Genomic DNA, 19,546 nt, shown 5'->3' with positions numbered 1-19,546 from the left:
ATTTAAGTTATATGTTTTTGAGAATATATTTTTGTCCTTGGCTTTCTGCTAATTATTCCTTTGTATGTTAGAGTTGTGTATGCTATTGTGCCTTTCAGTTCAACAGATATTTATAAGTACTAACTATGGGCAAAGCACAGTAAGGAATGAGATGTATAAAACAGTCACTGCCCCCAAATCACCTTATAGGCTAGTAGAAGTGAAGGAGCTAAAAGAAATGCACAAGTTAACTAGAATAAAAGAGAATAAAATAGCCCTGAGAGACACAGAAAAAAGTACTACAATGATTCAAAAAAAGGGAGAGATTAAATGCATTTGAAAGAAAGGCCTTCGTAGACTTTGAATAAATAATGTGTCACATTTTCTAAGGGCAAAGATTTTGGGGGAAAAACATTCTAGAAGGAAGAAAGAGCATATAACTATTGGTTTGGAGGTAAGGAAATGCTAGATGTACTATGGGACAACAAATAGCCCAGTTTGACTGGAAAATAGGGTTCATATAGGGAAATGGTAGGAGATAAAATGGGAAAGACTAGAGCCACAATGTGCCCCTAGCCCATTTCTATTTGTAGTTCATTCAACACAGATACAGTAATCTGATTAAGAATGCCGACCTGGTTTCACATCACTACAATCTGTGCAGGACATCTTGCCAGATCTGATGCAGATCTTCCTTTGTGTGTGCGGGTTCGTGTGTGTGTGTGTGTGTGTGTGTGTGTGTGTCTGTTTCTGTTTTATTGTGGCTGCCCTGGTTCTCCTATCATCACTTATTATCCTCAGCTTTATTTTTACACTCATCCAAGTATATTTCCATTTTGTATCTTCAGTTACACAGCCCAAATTTCCTGTCACCACCTACATAGAAATCCTCAGCAAGTTAGACCCAAAATTACCACCTAGGGAATATCCCCCTCTATCTCACATGTACATACCAATCTACCCAACTAGGTCCAGAACCACCCAGTCTCCCACACACAACACAAACAGGTACAGTAATAGTAATAATACTCTCAATATAATTCACATGCAAAGGTTCCAAAATCAGTTTTAAGCTATTAAAAAGCTTATTTTATGGGGCAGCTAGATGGCGCAGTGGATGGAGCACCGGCCCTGGATTCAGGAGTACCTGAGTTCAAATCTGGCCTCAGACACTTAACACTTACTAGCTGTGTGACCCTGGGCAAGTCACTTAACCCCAATTGCCCTGCCAAAAAAAAAAAAAAAGCTTATTTTATGACTAATATGAAAATGTTTTACATAATTACACATGTATAGCCTATATCAGATTACTTACAATCTCAGGAAGGGGAGAAGGGAAGGATAGAATTTGGAACTCAAAACTTTAAATAAAAATGTTTAAAAATTTAAAAAAGAATTAAAAGAAGTAATTCAGCCTCCCCCCCAAAAAAAGTTTAGTTTAACCTATTAAAGCTTAAAACTACATTATGACATATGGAATTCCTTATATTTGATTCAATTCTAATCAAAATATCAATGGCTATTTTGAGTCAGTTTCTAGAACTAGATAAAATCAAAGATTTTATATATACATAGTTCGATTATAGATTATATATTCATATTATATATAAATTATATATGTGCAAATATACATATATAAATGGTGAAGATTAACAAGGGACTTTAGTATATCAGTGGATATAGAACTGATAAGCAAAACTAAAAGCTGAATTTTTTTTTTAATTGGGGGGGCAGGGCAATGAGGGCTAATGGTCACACAGCTAGTAAGTGTCAAGTGTCTGAGGCCAGATTTGAACTCAGGTTCTCCTGAATCCAGGGTTAGTGCTTTATCCACTGTGCCACCTAGCTGCTCTACTGTGCTATAATGTAAAACAGTAAATATGATGAATCCAGAGAAGCTTGGAAATACTTACATGAACTGATGCAAAAAGAAGTAAGCAGAGCCAGGAAAATCATAAATGACCACAACAATGTAAATGGGAGAAAAAACAACTATAAGAGAGTTGAAACTGAGTGCAGTTAAATTATAAAGAACAAACTTAGCCCCCATGAAAAGATATGAGAAGACACCTTCCCTCTACTCCTTTGTAGAAGTAGGGGTTCACTGGTTTGGAACATTGCATATAATATCAGATATTTTATGCATTGACTGGTTTTGCTACATTTATTTTCTCTTCTTCCTTTTTGTTCTTTAAAAAATTGTTATAAGATATTGCCTCCTAGAAGCAAGAAGAAAAAGAGATATGGAGGGGAAAATCCAAGCAATATAAAAAAGATATGATTTTTTTTTTTTGCTGGGCAATGAGGGCTTAATGACTTGCCCAGGGTCACATAGCTAGTAAATGTCAGGTGTCTGAGGTCAAATTTGAACTCAGGTCCTCCTGAATCCAGGGCCTGTGCTTTTTCCACTATGCCACCTAGCTGCTCCCAAAAGACAGAATTTTTTAAAAGATTTAGACTCTTAAAAGCATAGGCATTAAATTCCCCTTCTTTAACACCATCAAAAGTACATTTAAGGGGGCAGCTAGGTAGCACAGTGGATAGAGCACCGGCCCTGGAGTCAGGAGTACCTGAGTTCAAATCCGGCCTCAGACACTTAACACTTACTAGCTGTGTGACCTTGGGCAAGTCACTTAACCCCAATTGCCTCACTAAAAAAAAAAGAAAAAAGAAAGAAAAAAAGTACATTTAAAATCAAAAGCTAATATTATTTGCAAAAAAATTAACTCAAAGTTTTTTAATACATTAGCAAGTATATCTCTCTCCCTATTATTATTTAATATAGTTCTAAAAATGTTAGCTATGGCAATAAGACAAAAGAAAAAATGCAGATTGACTAAAGATATTTTTATGTGAAAAAATGTTGGTTAATAAATAACACCTAAAACATATGGAGAACTGTTAAAAGACAACACCCAGTTCAGAGGGACAGTTTTATAAAAATAGAAAAAGCAAATTGGTAACTTGAAAAAATTGGTCATGGGGGCAGCTGGATGGTACAGTGGATAAAGCACCAGCCCTAGATTCAGGAGGACCTGAGTTCAAATCTGGCCTCAGACACTTGACACTAGCTATGTGACCCTGGGCAAGTCACTTAACCCCCATTGCCCTGCAAAAAAAGAAAAAAAAAAAAGAAAAAACTGGTCATGTGAAAAGATTACTTAACTAATAATCAAAGTACTATAAATTTAAATAATTTTGATTTATCATGCCCATCAAATTTTTTAATTTGAAAAATTGGCTAAGACAAAAGCAATAGAATTCAATGGTGGTAAAGGTGTATGCCACCTTAGTGATCTGTCAATATAGCAAATGTTACATAAATAATAGTACATTTTGACTCAATGTTTTTATTGCTAGGAATGTATGAGGAGAGTGTCATAAGGAATGGGGAGGGCAAATAGATTTTGGTTCAAAGATTTTTTTTTCGTCATATTTGTATTATTTTAGAGACTGTTACATGTTGCATATGCCATGGAACGTAGCAGTCTGAAAAAAAACTGAAAAATAATATCAACAGTAGATGACAGTGGTGAGGGGATTCTCTTGATGTGAATAGGCTACAACGTGTAATAAGAAACTTCAAAGAACCGAAGTAAAGGATGTCACCAGGGAAACATATAATCAAAAAATAAGATGAGCTAATGAGGTGGAGGCTGACAGACAAGTGGACAGCCCAGAAGTCCCAATGGTATGTCCTCAGTGTCAGGAGAAATTGAGGGCCCCCAGATTGTTGGATTGATCCCCTGTAGCAAACTCTCGGGAGCCCATGGATGAGTCATATATATGATGAGCAGACATGGATGGGTTACAAGCTGTATGTATCGCTAGGAGGAAAGCATCCAGACTGATGAGATCATGAATCTATTTTAGTATTTGTATTTATTTGCCTTTTAGGCGCATGCAGTATTATTCATAAGTATAAAAATAAACACTGAAAACATGCAAAATGTCTAATAATAAGGGAAGGATTAAATCAATTGTGATACATTAGTAGAAGCAGCACCATTCCTAATAAGGCCTGCTGGATCTGGAATTAGAGGACAAGCCATTGTCAAACCCCAACTCTGCTAGTTGATACCTGTATGACCTGTATGACCTTGGGCAAATAATTTGACCTCACTAGGTCACAGTGTCTCATCCGAACAATGAGGGAGTTAGAGGAGATGCCTCTATAGTCCCCTCCAACTCTAAATCTATAATCCTATGAAATGAACTCCTGTAATGCAATTAAAATATATAAGCATGAGAAATATTTTAAAATCTGGAAAAACCCTCACAAAACTATGCAAAGCAAAAATAAAAATCAGAACCAGGAGAACAGCATGAATACCAATATGACCTTCTAAAAGGAAAAGCTAATAGGAATGGGCAGCTCAAGAAAAATGTAAATTTAGTTGGTTTTAGTGATGTGCAATATTATTAAGTTTCTAATAAATAACTTAATTAGTCATTTAAAATGGCAAAAAATGGCTGATGACAGTTTAGAGGCCAAAGCAAAACATTTTAATCAATCAGAGTCCAGGTTCTGATCCTGCGCTTCAGCTGTTTTGTCGTTGTTGTCATCATCATTGTTCAGTTGTGGCCAACTCTTCCTGACCCCATTTGGAGATTTCTTGGCAGAGATACTAGAATGATTTGCCATTTCCTTCTCCATCTCATTTTACACATGAGGAAACTGAGGCAAACAGGGTTAAGTGACTTGCCCAGGGTCACACAGCTATGAAGTGTCTAAGGCTGGATTTGAACTCAAAAAGATGAGTCGTCCTGTCTCCAGAGCCTGCACTCTACCCACTGTGCCACCTAGCTGCCTGTATTACCTTTCTTAGGTGGTGTAAAAGTGAATCACTTCACAATGATTTGGTGTTGACTTCTGAAAATGGTAATGGTATAAAATTCCTAAGATTAGTTTTAAAAATCAATAATAAAATGATTTACAACACACTTTGCATCATAATATGTAGTAATGACAGCATGTTCTTTCCTGAAACTGTGCAGAATATCAGCTTTTAGGGTTTTTTTGTTTTTGTTTTTGTTTTGTGTTTTTTTTGTTTTTGAGGGGCAATTGGGGTTAAGTGACTTGCCCAGGATCACACAGCTAGTAAGTGTTAAGTGTCTGAGGCCGGATTTGAACTCAGGTACTCCTGAATCCAGGGCCGGTGCTCTATCCACTGCGCCATCTAACTGCCCCAGCTTTTAGGGTTTTGCAAATAAAAACCACTGTATAATGAAAGGTAATAAGTTAAATAATAGGTCTACTTCAGGGACTTCAACAAATATGCTCTCAAATTAACATGTGATGATTATTGTAAAAGTCATGCATTTTTATCCAGGCAGACCTGTTTAAGGAAAACTCTGTGTATTTAATATATTTCCTCCATAACATATCTTTTAACAGATTGTTTAAGTGGCCAACTCTCAATGTCTTGTCCTTGGTACTTGCAGAACCGTCCTACAGAACCAAAAAAACTTCTGGGAGCACAGGCTTCATTTGGATAAAGGAGGAAAGATTGAGCAGCTAGGTTGCCCAGTGGTTAGAGCCCTGGGTCTGAAGTCAGGAAGACTCGTCTTCCTGGGTTCAAATCCAACCTGAGACACTTACTAGCTGTGTGACCCTGGGTAAGTCACTTAGCCCTTTTTTCCTTAGTTTCCTCATCTGTAAAATGAGGTGAAGAAGGAAATGACAAACTACTCTAGTATCTCTGCCAAGAAAATTCTAAATGGAGTGAGAGAGCTGGACACAACTGAACAAGAGCAGGAAAGCATAAATTGTGTTTTAAAGGTATAGTTGGGGGGCAGCTAGGTGGTACAGTGGATAGAGCACTGGCCCCGGAGTCAGGAGGACCTGAATTCAAATCCGGCCTCAGACACTTAACACTTACTAGCTGTGTGACCCTGGGCAAGTCACTTAACCCCAATTGCCTCACAAAAAAAAAGACAAGTTATTGGACTATCCCTAAGTAATTCTCAAAGGTCATCTTGATCCAGTCCCCCTCATTTTATAGATGAGGAAACTGAGGGCTAATAAAGTTAAGTAATTTGCCAGAGGTCAGAGAGGTATTAAGTACCAGAGGCAGCTGGGGTGGTCAGAAAGCCCCTAGTGGGACATCCCAAGCTCAGGGGTTCTGAGGACCCTGGCATTCTGTCTTGTGATACCAGGGCATCAGAGAGTCCTAGAGATCTAGCATTCTGAACTTCAAGTATTGGGGGGCAGGGGGAGAGGTGGAGCTAACACTGAGAATTAGAGGTCAGAACCTAGATGAAGTAGGGCAAGATCTAGCAGGGGCAATCACACAACCCCATAGGTACAGCAAGGGCTAATCTGACCCTGACACAAAACCTCAGACCAGGAACTAAGACTACACAAATGAGTAAATCAAATAAAACACTAACCAGTATGAAAAATAATTGTAAATCTGTAGATTGCCCCTAAAAGAGAGAGGGAATAATTCCATAGCAGCTGCATCAAGAGACACAAAAGGAAAGATGAATTTTCTACAAGATCAGTCAGTACTTTAAAAAAAATGAAGCATGAGATAAAAAAATTAAATAAAAGCATTATAGGACATAATTGGAAGGAGAATAAAGGACTTAAAAGAGAAAATGTTACCCAAGTAACAGACTTGCTGAAAACTAGAATTTGCCAAACAGAAGTCAACAATTCCATGAGACAGTAATAAATACTAAAATAAATTTTTAAGGTTGCAAAAATAGAAGAAAATGTAAAATATCTGATACCCCCCAAAAAAAAACTGACCTAGGAAGCAACTGTAGAAGAGATCCTTTAAGTATTAACTCACTGAAAATCAATTTATTTTTTATAAAGCCTAGACACTGTATTTCAAGAAAATATGAATAACTCCTCAGACCTGTTAGAATCAGAGGTCAGAATGAAGATAGGAAAAAAATCTGCCAATCCCATTCTGAAAGTCCCAAATGAAAAGTCCTATAATTATCATTGCCCCAAATCCAGAGCTCACACATCAAAGAAAAAAAGAAGCAGGCACAAGGAAGCAGTTCAAGTACCAAGGAACCACAGACAAGATCACACAAGACCTGGCAGCTTCCACTATAAACAAGAGATTTTAGAATACAGTATTCCAAGACAAAATATGTAGATTTATAACCAAGAATAATTCACCCTGCAAAGCTAAGTATAATCTTACAGGTAGAAAAAAATTGATTTTTTAATGGAATAGGAGACTTTCAAGCATTTCTGATAAAAAGATCAGAACTTTGAAATGTAACCATGAAAGAGCCAGCTAGGTGGCGCAGTGGATAAAGCACTGGTCCTGGATTCAGGAGAACCTGAGTTCAAATCTAACCTCAAACACTTGACACTTACTAGCTGTGTGACCCTGGGCAAGTCACTTAACCCTCATTGCCCTGCAAAGAAAAAAGAAAAAAAAGTGTAACCATGAGAGTCAAGAGAAGCCCAGAAAGATACATTTATCAGAGCAATTAGAAGGGCTTATATGATGATTTAATGCTAATTCTAATATGGGAAGAAAAAACAAATATCCCCTGAGAACCTTAATGTCTTCAAAGGGTATTTAGGATGTTAAATGAGAACAAGAGAGGTCCTGGGGGTAGATTGGTTCTGTTCTGAGGTTTTAAAAGGAGGTTAAAATGTATATTAGATAGAAAGGAAAAAGATGGAGGTGGAACTTGCTACATCTATGTGTGTGTGTGTGTGTGTGTGTGTGTGTGTGTGTGTTTCTTTGCAGGGCAATGAGAATTAAGTGACTTGCCCAGAGTCACACAGTTAGAAAGTGTCAAGTATCTGAGGGCAGATTTGAACTCAGGTCCTCCTGAATCCAAGGCCAATGCTTTATCCACTGCGCCACCTAGCTGCCCCCGGTGCTACATCTCTTTTTTTTTTTTCATAAAAGTATTTTATTATTTTCCAGTTACATGTAGAAATAGTTTTCAATATTTGTTTTAATAAGATTTCTTGTTTCAAATTTTTTTCCTCCCTCCCCCCTCCTCAAGCAAGCAATCTGATAAAGGTTATATATGTACAATCACATTAAACATATTTCTGCATTAGTCATGTTGTGAAAGAAGAATCAGAGCAAAAAGGAAAAACCTCAAAAAACAATAGAAATAGTATGGTTCAATCTGTATCTAGATTCCACAGTTCTTTTTGTTCTGGATTTGGAGAGAATTTTCCATCATGAGTCCTTTGGAACTATCTTGGACCATTGTATTGCTGAGAAGAGTCAAGTCTATCACAATTGATCAACACATAATGTTGTTGATACTGTATACAATGTTCTCCTGGTTCTGCTCATCTCACTCAGCATCAGTTCATGTAAGTCCTTCCAGGTTTCTCTGAAATCTGTCTGCTCATTGTTTCTTATAGCACAATAGTATTCCATTATATTCATATATCACAACTTGTTCAGCCATTTCCCAATTGATGGGCATCCCCTCAATTTACAATTTCTTGCCACCACAAAAAGCCTTGCTACAGCTCTCTCTTTTTTTTGACAGGTCAGTGAGGGTTAAGTGACTTGCCGAGGGTCACACAGCTAGTAAGTATCAAGTGTCTGAGGCTGGATTTGAACTCAGGTTGTCCTGAATCCATGGCTAGTCCTTTATCCACTGTGCTACGTAGCTGCCCCTGCTACATCTCTTAAAAGAAAATGTGTATACCAACACGAAGGAAGGCATAGAGAGAGACAAAATCACCCAAAGGCACTTGTCATCTGAACAAGGAGTGTTGTATGAAGAGAGGGAGAGGGAGAGGGAGAGGGAGAGGGAGAGGGAGAGGGAGAGGGAGAGGGAGAGGGAGAGGGAGAGGGAGAGAGAGAGAGAGGGAGAGGGAGAGGGAGAGGGAGAGGGAGAGGGAGAGGGAGAGGGAGAGGGAGAGGGAGAGGGAGAGAGAGAGAGAGAGAGGGAGAGGGAGAGGGAGAGGGAGAGGGAGAGGGAGAGGGAGAGGGAGAGGGAGAGGGAGAGGGAGAGGGAGAGGGAGAGAGAGAGAGAGAGAGAGAGAGAGAGAGAGAGAGAGAGAGAGAGAGAGAGAGAGGGAGGGAGGGAGGGAGAGGGAGAGGGAGGAAGGGAAGAAGGGAGGAAGGGAGGAAGGGGAAGGGAGAGGGGGAGGGAGAGAGGGAGAGGGGGAAGGAGGGGGGAGGGAGAGGGAGAGGGAAAGAAAGAAATGAGAAATTAGTTTGGTTTGGAAACTGTGCGGGGAGAGTAGAGGAAGAGAGGGAACACTAAGGAGTGAATAGGTGCAAACAGAACCAATTTCCTGATGCTGAAATGGAAGTGGAACTAAAAGGGAGAAAATCAAATAAAAGCAAAGAAATAAAATCTGAGGAGGTTGTCTATCATTGAGGAATGGCTGAAAAGATTGTGATATGTGAATGCAAGTGAATATTATTGTGCCATAAAAATGATGAAAGAGATGATTTCTGAGAATCCTGAGTATTACAAACTGAGGCCAGGCGAAGTGAGGAGCAATTTACAAGAAAGCAACATTGTTTTTTAAAAATATATGTTTTGAGAGACTTTAGAACACTGATGAGTTCAGTGATAAATCAGTCATGTCCTCAGGAAAACCTATGGTGAAGTATATTACATACCTCCTGACAGAGAGAAAGAAAATGGATTCAAGGTGCACAGAGACATAAATATTTTGGATACGCGAGGCCACTGTGGGGATTCATTTTGCTTGGCTGTTCTTGTCATAAAAGGCTTTTTTTCCTTTCAGTTTTTAAATTTGAGGGTGGTTGGGGGTGGGGGGAGAAGAGAGGTAGCAATAATAATGTCAGAGAACAGACAAAACCACTGAAACAATTTTTTTTTAATGCACAGAAGAGAATAGAAAGTTTAGAAGAAAGCACAGATGATAAGCTAGACCGTTTCGGAAATAATATGTGGAACTTATTATATGCTTTTTATAAAAGCAAATTGTAGGAAATGGTAATTTACAGTTTCATAAGCAATTCTCTTCCCTTGTTCTGCTGTGTATGTGGAAATTCTCCTTTTGGGGAATTTAAGTTTGGAATAATTTTTTTTATTCTTTCTGAATCAAAATAATCACATGGGAGCAGCTAGATGGCACAGTGGATAGAGCACCGGCCCTGGAGTCAGGAGTAACTGAGTTCAAATCCAGCCTCAGACACTTGACACTTACTAGCTGTGTGACCCTGGGCAAGTCACTTGACCCCAATTGCCTCACTTTAAAAAAAAAAAAAACTTTATTAAAAAATAATCACATCAACTTTTATTTAAGCTCAACTGCATTTTCTTCAAAGTGCTGTTTTTCATAAGAGTCAGAACTAAGAAGCATCAAAGTGAGTAGAAAAGAGTATAAAAAATTAAATTGTAGTATCTTCAATGTCTCAGAGGATTTTGTCATTTTAAAACTTGATACAAGATGAACCACAAAACTGCAATAGGCAAAATATTCCCATTCTTCTGTCTACATTATTTCATATGAGATGTGTCCCTAACTTAAAGAACTTGCACTATTAAGCATTTTTATGCTAACTTTACCAAGATCTCTTAAAGCTTCCAAAGCACTTTCATTCCTTGATAATACCTGAGTGACAAAAACCTCAGTCATAAATAAACAATTACAAGTGTAAAGATGGAGACATGATTCATTTTAGTAAATAGTAGCCCAAGATGTGTAGTCTGACATGTACAAGTTCATCTGTAAACTTACATTCTTGTAGGAATAGAACAGTTCATATTTGGTGAATGCCTCTGAGTCAAGTCCAGTATTTACCAGTTGTTATTTCTCAGTCACTGAAGTTGTATTGCCTTGAGAGGGACAACACTGTTGAAGTCCAAGAAAAAGGTACTGGGGATAATATTGTAGATTCCAGCAGGGATCTTTTCCACTTCAAGGTAACAAAATCCACATCTGTAATCACCACTGCTTTTCTTTTGAAAACCTGAAGGGCCAGGATCTCCTGCTATTGACACTGTGACAAGTTCAAACCCAACAGTATTGGAATAATTTTTTTAATTAAAATATCTGATGGGATTTGAATGTGAAGATTTCCATTTCAAGAGGGAGTACTGGTTTTCATATGGCTATTAAGTGTCCGAGGAAGGAAGGAGTCAAATCCAAGTCTTTTACACACACACACACACACACACACACACACACACACACACACCCCTCCCTCTACTTGGACATAGAAAAAAGATCCTCCAGGGGGAAGATGGGGGTGGGGACTAATGAACCAGAAACTTGCCCCATTCAAGATAGGTAGAAATAGTTTTTTCACCTCTTCCTATAGTTTGGGGCCCTACTACCCTATCCAAAATAGGGAGCATCTGGAGTTTATGGAGTGTGAGGGAGGGAGGTGATACAGTCAGACCTGCTCTGGGCAGCTGTGAAGATGAATAGAGGAGGGAGAGGCTTGGGGGAGAGGGTTGGGAGGGGTGTCAGCACAGAGAGAACAATTAAGAGGCTATTCTAAGAGTTCAGGCAAGAGGTGATGAGGGGAAGAAGTAGGAAAGTGGCTGTGTGAATGGAGAGAAAGGCTCCAAACTAGATATATAATCTCCTTACAGTAACAAATCTAGTTTAATTTCAAATCGGCAACTGAAAACATAGAACAGTGAGCACCTGAGGAAAAAAATTGCCAGTGCTAGATGCAAAAACAAGTCTATGTTGGCCTAATGCCACATGAAATTATAATATACCTTAAATTTTATTACCTAGTGCTATTTCAGCACTGGGATTGAGGGAAGGAGGATCCACAGTGAACAAAAACTACAAATCAAAGATTTAAGAAATCTTATGAATAAGTTGGTTTAGCCTGTCATATAGGCCAAAACACTGCAGTGCAAGCAAATATAAGACTCAAATAGTTTTCATCAACTGTCCACAGGCACTATAGTAGTAATCATATAGAACCAATTGAGATAAGATCTGGTCCAAACCCTTCATTTTACAAAGGGAGAAACAGACCAAAAAAAGGTTTATCGATTTGCCGAAAGTTACACAGGGAGGTAGATCTGTGATATGATTCTGACCCTCCACTCCAGGACCAGGGAGACTTCTGCAAGGCCGAGCTATTTCTCACATCCTTGTCTGCAATTTTTACAATCTTACATGAGGGTGCTGACAACTTCTTACCCCACACCCTACTGAGAAAGAGAGCAGGAACAAAAACCACAGACACATGGGAAACTATAAAATTGACACAAAAGCAAGCCATGTCTGAGAGGAAAATTAATAAATTCTGTATTTGCTCATATAGGGGCAGATAAGTGGTACAATGGATAGAGTGTCAGGCCTAGACTCAGGAAGATCCGAGTTCAAATCCAGTCTTAGACCCTTACTAGCTGTGTGACCCTGGGCAAGTCGCTTATCCCTGTTTACCTTAGTTTCTTTATCTTTTTGTTGTTGTTGTTGTTTGGTTTTTTGTTTCTTTATCTTTAAAATGAGCTGGAGAAGGAAATGGCAAAACACTCCAGTATCTTTACCAAGAAAACCCCAAACGGAATCACTACTTGGACATGACTGAAACACTGAACAACCACCACCACCAATTTCTGTTAATGCTACAGTCATCTTTTCCCAGTCATCCATTACTCAAAATTTTGATGCCATCTCTGACTGTGTCCCTTGCCCCCACCCCATCTAATTAGCCACCAAGCCCTATTGTTCCTATCTCAAAAATAGCTCCAGAATAGACATCTGTTTTATTTTTCTAGTCCCACTTCTGTCACTTTCCTTCCTCTTTCACGTGGGCTACTACAATAACCTCCTAACCTCTCTCTCTTCACTGTACCCTGTGACATTGGTGTCAGATGAGGCTTCCCAAAGCACAGATCTCAGTAACAGTTAGTCAGTCATGACCGTGGGTAAGTCACTCATCTCTGCTTGGTCTCATTTTCTTCAAATAAGGAAGTTGAACGAGATGATCCTCCTAGGGACCCTTTCCAACTCTAACACCTATATTCCTGTGATCCCTTACTTAACAAAGTAGTTATAGTTCTACAGGTCTTCCATTGACTCCTTCTGACTCCCATTACAAAAAGAGAGACATATTCTATTTGCACAAATGATGATAGGAACTGAATTTTCAGTTTTCTGAATAGACGTCTCAGCTAATGCTGTACAGACATGGGGACAGTCATCTTTTCAGGCAACTGGGTGACACAGTGAATACAGTGACGGACCTGGAATCAGGCACCCCTGACTCAAATTCTGTCTCAGAGATTGACTACCTGTGTGACCCTGGGAAAGTCACTTAACCTATCTTCCAGGGTTGTTGTAAAGATAAAAGAAGAGAATATTCGCAGAGCACTTTGCAAACTGAAAATATATATAATATATAGAGAGAGAGGGAGGGAGAGGGAGAGACAGACACATGTATAAACATATATAAGTATACATGTATATAATGTGAGGATAGATAGATAGGATATCTATTTTCCTATATCTATCTATTATTATTTTTCTGAAAATCTTGGAGGTTGGTACCACTATTTCCACAGTTCTTTTTAAATATTTTTGACTCTTGCCTCAAGTCTACCTTCTCTAACCCATCTTTCACCCAAATGCCAATGCAATTTCCCTAAAGCATAGATCTGACCCCATTGCTTCCTTACTCAATCAACTGCATAGATTCCCTATTGAAACTAGATGTAAATATGACTTCATCTTTATCTCATCATTCCCTTTTAATTTCTATTTTGTGCAAGCATTATAATGTAAGTTACTGGTACAGTAGTACTTGTATATGCATAAGTATACACAGATTGGGGATAAATACTCAAAAATGTTTTACTGATAGTGGTACATGATCAAAAAAAGCATGGAGACAACCGACCTAGAACATTGCTCATGTTCAATAAATATTAAATAGAAATAAGTTAGCTCATGACAGTTAACAGTGGTTACCAGTTCATAATTTTGATATTGAGTCTCTGCCTTAATTTTCCAAAGTGAAATGTGATGTTTCCTGTTTTTGGATCAGGTCCCTCAATCAGGAATCCTGAAGCTCTCCCACTTGCGAGAAGGAGTGTACATCTTCCAGCTGACTGTGACAGACACTGATGGTCAAAGGAGCTCTGACAATGTCTCCATCACTGTCCTCCCCAAGGCACAAACTGCAGTAGGTGAGGGGGAGAAAAATGAAAGTATCAATGGAAGATAAGTCAACCAAATGGATCTGTAGACTTCCGATGCTTATAAGTAAAAGGTCTTTTGTAGGTTGTTCCATTTTATTTTCTGAAACCCCAAATCTCATACAACTCTTCGGTATGGGCAAGATGAGACCCTCATTACTACAACTTACAATGAGATGGTTAATAGAGTGTGAGAGTTTAGGGGCATAGTAGAAGCCCCATCCCTTTTTTATTTTTCCTACTTTTCCTAAATTCTCAGTCTCTTGTTGAAAGGAATGTTACTTAGAGATTGTTAATAGATTTAGCATGTGTATGTGTAGATATAAATATGTACACATATGCTCATACATATACATGTCCATATGTGTATATATATATACACACACGTGTGTATATATGTGAGATATATGTGTGTATACACGCATACAAATACACACAGAGTGGGCCAGAAGTCATGAAGGGGTTTCAATATGTAATAACTTCTTTATTTTTTGTTTTAAATGTATAATACCATGGCATCATATGCAGTATATATAGGAAATAAAGAAAAAATAATTTTCAAAAAGTTGTTAAAACATCAGATCCCTTAGTGACTTTTGGCCCACCCTGTATATATCACAACCCATGTATATGTATACAGATACATATATGTATATGTTTGTATGTGTATTTCCTGGAAAGCCTCCACCAAGATTTCATTCTAAACAGATAAAAAGAAATAGCCAGGATTTTTTTTTTGTCTTAATTACTTAAGAATATTATATAACTATCACATTAATATATAAGCAATAATACTTGCCAGTCCTGGCTCACAATAAGCATTTAATAAATCTTGCTTGCTTGATTAATTGATTCCTTACAAACCTGTGAAATGGAAATAATAGCACATTATTATCCCCATTTTTTTTCAATTGGGAAGTTAAGGGACAGAAAGTTGAAGTGGCATGTCCACAAGTCACAGGGCTAGTTAAGTGAACTTTAGTGAACTTTAGGACTTGAATACAGGCTTCTTGTTTCCTAGGCTACCTTTACTAGGTTTCCTCTAAAGAAATATATGGGGGGAGGGGGGCAGCTAGGTGGCACAGTAGATAAAGCACTGGCCCTGGATTCAGGAAGACCTGAGTTCAAATCCGGCCTCAGACACTTGACACTTACTAGCTGTGTGACCCTGGGCAAGTCACTTAACCCTCATTGCCCTGCCAAAAAAAAAAAAAAAGTATATGGTAACTTTTTCTCAGGGATAAATGTTGTGATTCAAGCCCAGTACATACAACAAAAGTTGGGTTTGCTCTGGCTAGTCTGGACCAAGATCAGAGGGCTCTCCCAGGCACATGCCTACCCAAGCTCCAAACCCAACAGTAATTCTAGGGAACCTAGAACTGGAATTAGGCTTTGTCTCTGTCCACGTGTGAAATAATAGGTGAATATATTCCTTCCTGGCCCCTAAAAAAATAGAACAGGTTTATTTCTCTAACAACCTGGAAGTGCCCTTTTTCTCATTGGCGCGCGCGCGCGTGTGTGTGTGTGTGTGTGTGTGTGTGTGTGTGTGTGTGTGCGCGCGCGCTTTGGGGGCAGGGGGAAAATGGCCTAAGACAGACAGATGGCCAGCAAGCTGCCAAGCATTTGTTTGCCTCCATCCATTCACTTGGCCAGATTCTAGTCTCCAGTAGCAACTTGGCAATTATAAATGAGAAAAATGTCTTTGAAGTTGCCTGGGACGGAGTAAAGTGAATGTCTTTTGAAAAGCAGCTTCAGGCTCCAGATCTTTGCCTCCAATCCTCATATATACCTCTACAGAGCAAGCTAACAGTGTAGTTACTACAAATGTTCTCTTGATTCAGTCCTACAACACAGGCTTTGTCACTGCCTTATGAATAAGAAGCTATCAGGCAAATCCTGGGAGGAAAACACTCCAAGACACTGAAAACAGGAGGTGGGAACCTTTCGAACACTGCTCATCATTCTGCAACATGCAACGACCTTGTAGTTCAGGCAGAGCTGTAGTGATTCAGGGCTACTTCATTACCATATTATCCCCGTCACGCGCCAGCAGGCCCAGACTGTTGATTGTGCAATGAAATCTGGCTCAGTGGGATTAGATTTTGTGTGAAGAGCCTGTGGATTTTCCAATGAGAAAACTTGAAGTATTCAACGAAACTCTTCTAAACATGAGCTGACACTTTTGTGTGTTCTTAAAGTAGGACAAATGGCTCATTTAAATTCGCCAAATGTTTTCATTAACTCTTTGTTGCTTAGTTTTCTTGTGGCAATCTTTTAAAAATGGGTCCTAATAAGGACTTTGCTATGGCAGAATTCTTCTGCGTCCTTCCATTCCTTGTCTTGTGTTTGCAGCTGTTGCTTCTCTCCATCTTCCCTGAATTCTCTAGAATCTCGGTCCTTTTCCCCATCTTCCTTCCCTGATGACAATAACTACCACTGTTCTCTTTCCTTACCTTCTTCTTCCTAATTCCAGTTATTCCCTGACTTCCTCCAGATCAAACATCGGCATAACTTAATCATTTGTTTTTCTAGAGTAGAAATCTCTGTAGCTTTCTTGGATACGTGTACTATACCTTCTATTCCCAATCTAAATATGATATTTATGTTATAGAAAGAGCTGTTTAATCTACCTTGTTCCTAGGAACTTCTGAAACTCCTTATGATCCAGTTCTGGCCATGTAACTTTAGTCTACCAGATGGTAGATAGGTCCCCAGTTCTTCCTGTTGCTGCTAAGTTTTAATGAGACTGATTTAACTATGAGTAGATAAGTTATCCTTCAAGAAAAGGCCTTCTCACTAGAAACCCCAATTAGATAAAAGCTCTTGAGAGCCCAGGAAGGAATATGATTATCTGGAGAAAATAAAATTATCATTAGCAAAAGGCCAGAGATTCTGGCAAGGCACTGCCCTATGCCTAGGTCACTGTGACTTTCATTCAAAGGATACATACAATAGTCACAGGTTGAAGATTAATCCAAAGAAACTATTAGTGAGGAGACAAGAGTACACACGTGATATGGTGAAAGATAGTGTCTGCTTTGAAAATAATGAAGTTGTGGGTTTTTTTAAGGTTTTTTTTTTTTGGCAGGGCAATAAGGGTTAAGTGACTTGCCCAGGGTCACACAGCTAGTAAGTGTCAAGTGTCTGAGGCTGGATTTGAACTCAGGTCCTCCTGAATCCAGGGCCACTGCTTTATCCACTGTACCACCTAGCTGCCTCTGAAGTTGTGTTTTAAGATGTAGTATCACTAGTGCCAAAGGCAGCTAGGGAGCTCAGTGGATAGAGTACTGGGTTTGGAGTCAGGAAGACCTGAGTCTTCAAATCTGGCCTCAGACACTTACTAGCTGTGTGATCCTGGACTAGTCACTTAACTTCTGTTTGCCTCGATCCACTGGAAAAGAAAATGGCAAACCACTTCAGTATCTTTGTCAAGAAAACCCCAGGGATAGTTTTGGTGTACTATGTTCCATGAGGTCATGAAGAGTCAGACATGACTGAACGACTGAACAACAACAAATCAGAAGCATCATCCTAGAGATAGGTCGAAATGAGCAGCTAAGAGCCACAGCAGGGGCAGCTAGGTGGCGAAGTGGATAGAGCACTGGCCCTGGATTCAGGAGGACCTGAGTTCAAATCTGATCTCAGACACTTGACACTTACTAGCTGTGTAACCCTGGGCAAGTCACTTAACCCCAATTGCCTCACCAATAATAATAATAATAAAAAGAGCCACAGCAGATAGACTGTTGGACTTGGAGTCAGGAAGCCCTGAATTCAAATCCTGCCTCAGACACTTAATAGCCATGTGAACCGGAGCAAGTCACTTAATTTCTATCTGCCTCAGTTTCCTTATTCTGTATAAGAAGATAATAATAGCAACTACCTCCCAGGGTTGTTGTGAGAATGAAATAACATAATATTTATAAAGTGCTTTGCAAACTTTAAAGGGTTGTATCAATGGTAGTTATTATTATTATTATTATTATTTGGGGGAAAGAGGGCTTAGAGTATAATCTATACAGTGGGAAAAAATGGCAGGAGCGAGTGGTGGAAGTTATTTGCCAGCAACAGCTCAATAACATTCTAAAACATCTAATGAATGAATGAATGAGTGAGTGAGCATAGGGCTCCATCACAAAGGGAAGTATAAGGCATTGGTCACTAAAAGAGACACGGTGCCCTGGCAAGTCACCTAACCTCTGTGGGCCTCAGTTTCCTCATCCGTAAAATGAAAGGTGTGGACTAAATGATCTCTAAACCTATGATCTTTACTGGCCCAGTAGTCACCTCCTGGGGTGCCCCCACTCAAAAATGGGCTTAACGAAAATTTGTAGGAGGGAGAAGTCCATAGTAATTCATGGGTTATAGATTATCAGGGGCATGAAAAAGAAGGCCAAGGGGAGACATATTGGCCTTTTATTTATTCATTTGAAAGATTTAATTTTTGTTTTTTTTAGTGAGGCAATTGGGATTAAGTGACTTGCCCAGGGTCACACAGCTAGTAAGTGTTAAGTGTCTGAGGCCGGATTTTGAACCCAGGTACTCCTGACTCCAGGGCCGGTGCTCTATCCACTGCGCCACCTAGCTGCCCCTTATTTATTCATTTGTCTGGTTTTTTATGCCTTTTGTGTTTACATAAATCATTTCTGCGTTGTCATTTTTTAAAAATAGATATCATAGAAGCTTGCCTTGTTTGATTCTGCCCTGTTATGAAATTTTTTGTTTTCTTCTATGTATTTTTTATATCTTATTGATGCTTTGGGGGATATTTCATTGGTTGATTTCACTGGGGCTTTCATTGATCACCCCACCCCAAACTGAAACCCTCCCTTAAAATGAATAAGTATAATCTTGAATACCCCATTTCAGTCCACATCTCAACACATTAGCCGTGTCTGAAAATGCGTCTCATCAGGGCAGCTAGGTGGTACTGGCCTTGGATTCAGGAGGACCTGAGTTCAAATCTGGCCTCAGACACTTGACACTTACTAGCTGTGTGAACCTGGGCAAGTCACTTAACCCTCATTACCCCACAAAACAAACAAACCAACAAACAAAAACAAAAAAGAAAATGTGTCTCATTCTGCAGCTGGAGTCTCTAGACACACCAACTCTCCCAGAAACTGTAATTCCGACCAGCTGTTAATTCTGTCAGCAGTAGCTGCATCCCTTAGAGTTGATCTATTTCTTTTACCTGGTTTGTCCTAGATACCCCTAAAAGTCACAGCTTTTATGTACCCCCATCCCAGTTGTACCTCACCAGTGATTTCAGGTTTGCTTTATAAACAGAATGTTTGAAAGTTTGCTCCCGCTATCATTTCTTCTGTGATGACGGCTGCTGTATTGACATCACATTGGCTTGCGACGGAGTGGATCAGTGCCCTGACAGATCTGATGAAGCTTTCTGCCAAAATGGTAAGTAGCCAGGAGGGAGCACCCTTGGAGTTGGGGCTTGGCAAGTCAC

General features: G+C 39.2%; 1 protein-coding gene across 2 annotated transcripts in view; it reads left to right on the top strand.

Annotated features, from left to right (window-relative positions):
• The window catches only part of LRP11 (LDL receptor related protein 11), a 96,989-nt gene that overhangs the window by 44,754 nt on the left and 32,689 nt on the right, over positions 1–19,546 (top strand). For both annotated transcript variants that reach the window (XM_044002201.1, XM_044002200.1), the window contains exons 3-4: positions 13,932–14,073; positions 19,372–19,497. In XM_044002201.1, coding sequence (XP_043858136.1) covers positions 13,932–14,073; positions 19,372–19,497 — 268 coding nt within the window. The remainder of the gene's footprint in view (positions 1–13,931; positions 14,074–19,371; positions 19,498–19,546) is intronic.

The sequence above is a fragment of the Dromiciops gliroides genome, chromosome 4 (genome assembly GCF_019393635.1).
Source record: "Dromiciops gliroides isolate mDroGli1 chromosome 4, mDroGli1.pri, whole genome shotgun sequence".
Lineage (NCBI taxonomy): Eukaryota > Metazoa > Chordata > Mammalia > Microbiotheria > Microbiotheriidae > Dromiciops > Dromiciops gliroides.
This window is presented reverse-complemented; position numbering and strand designations above follow the sequence as displayed.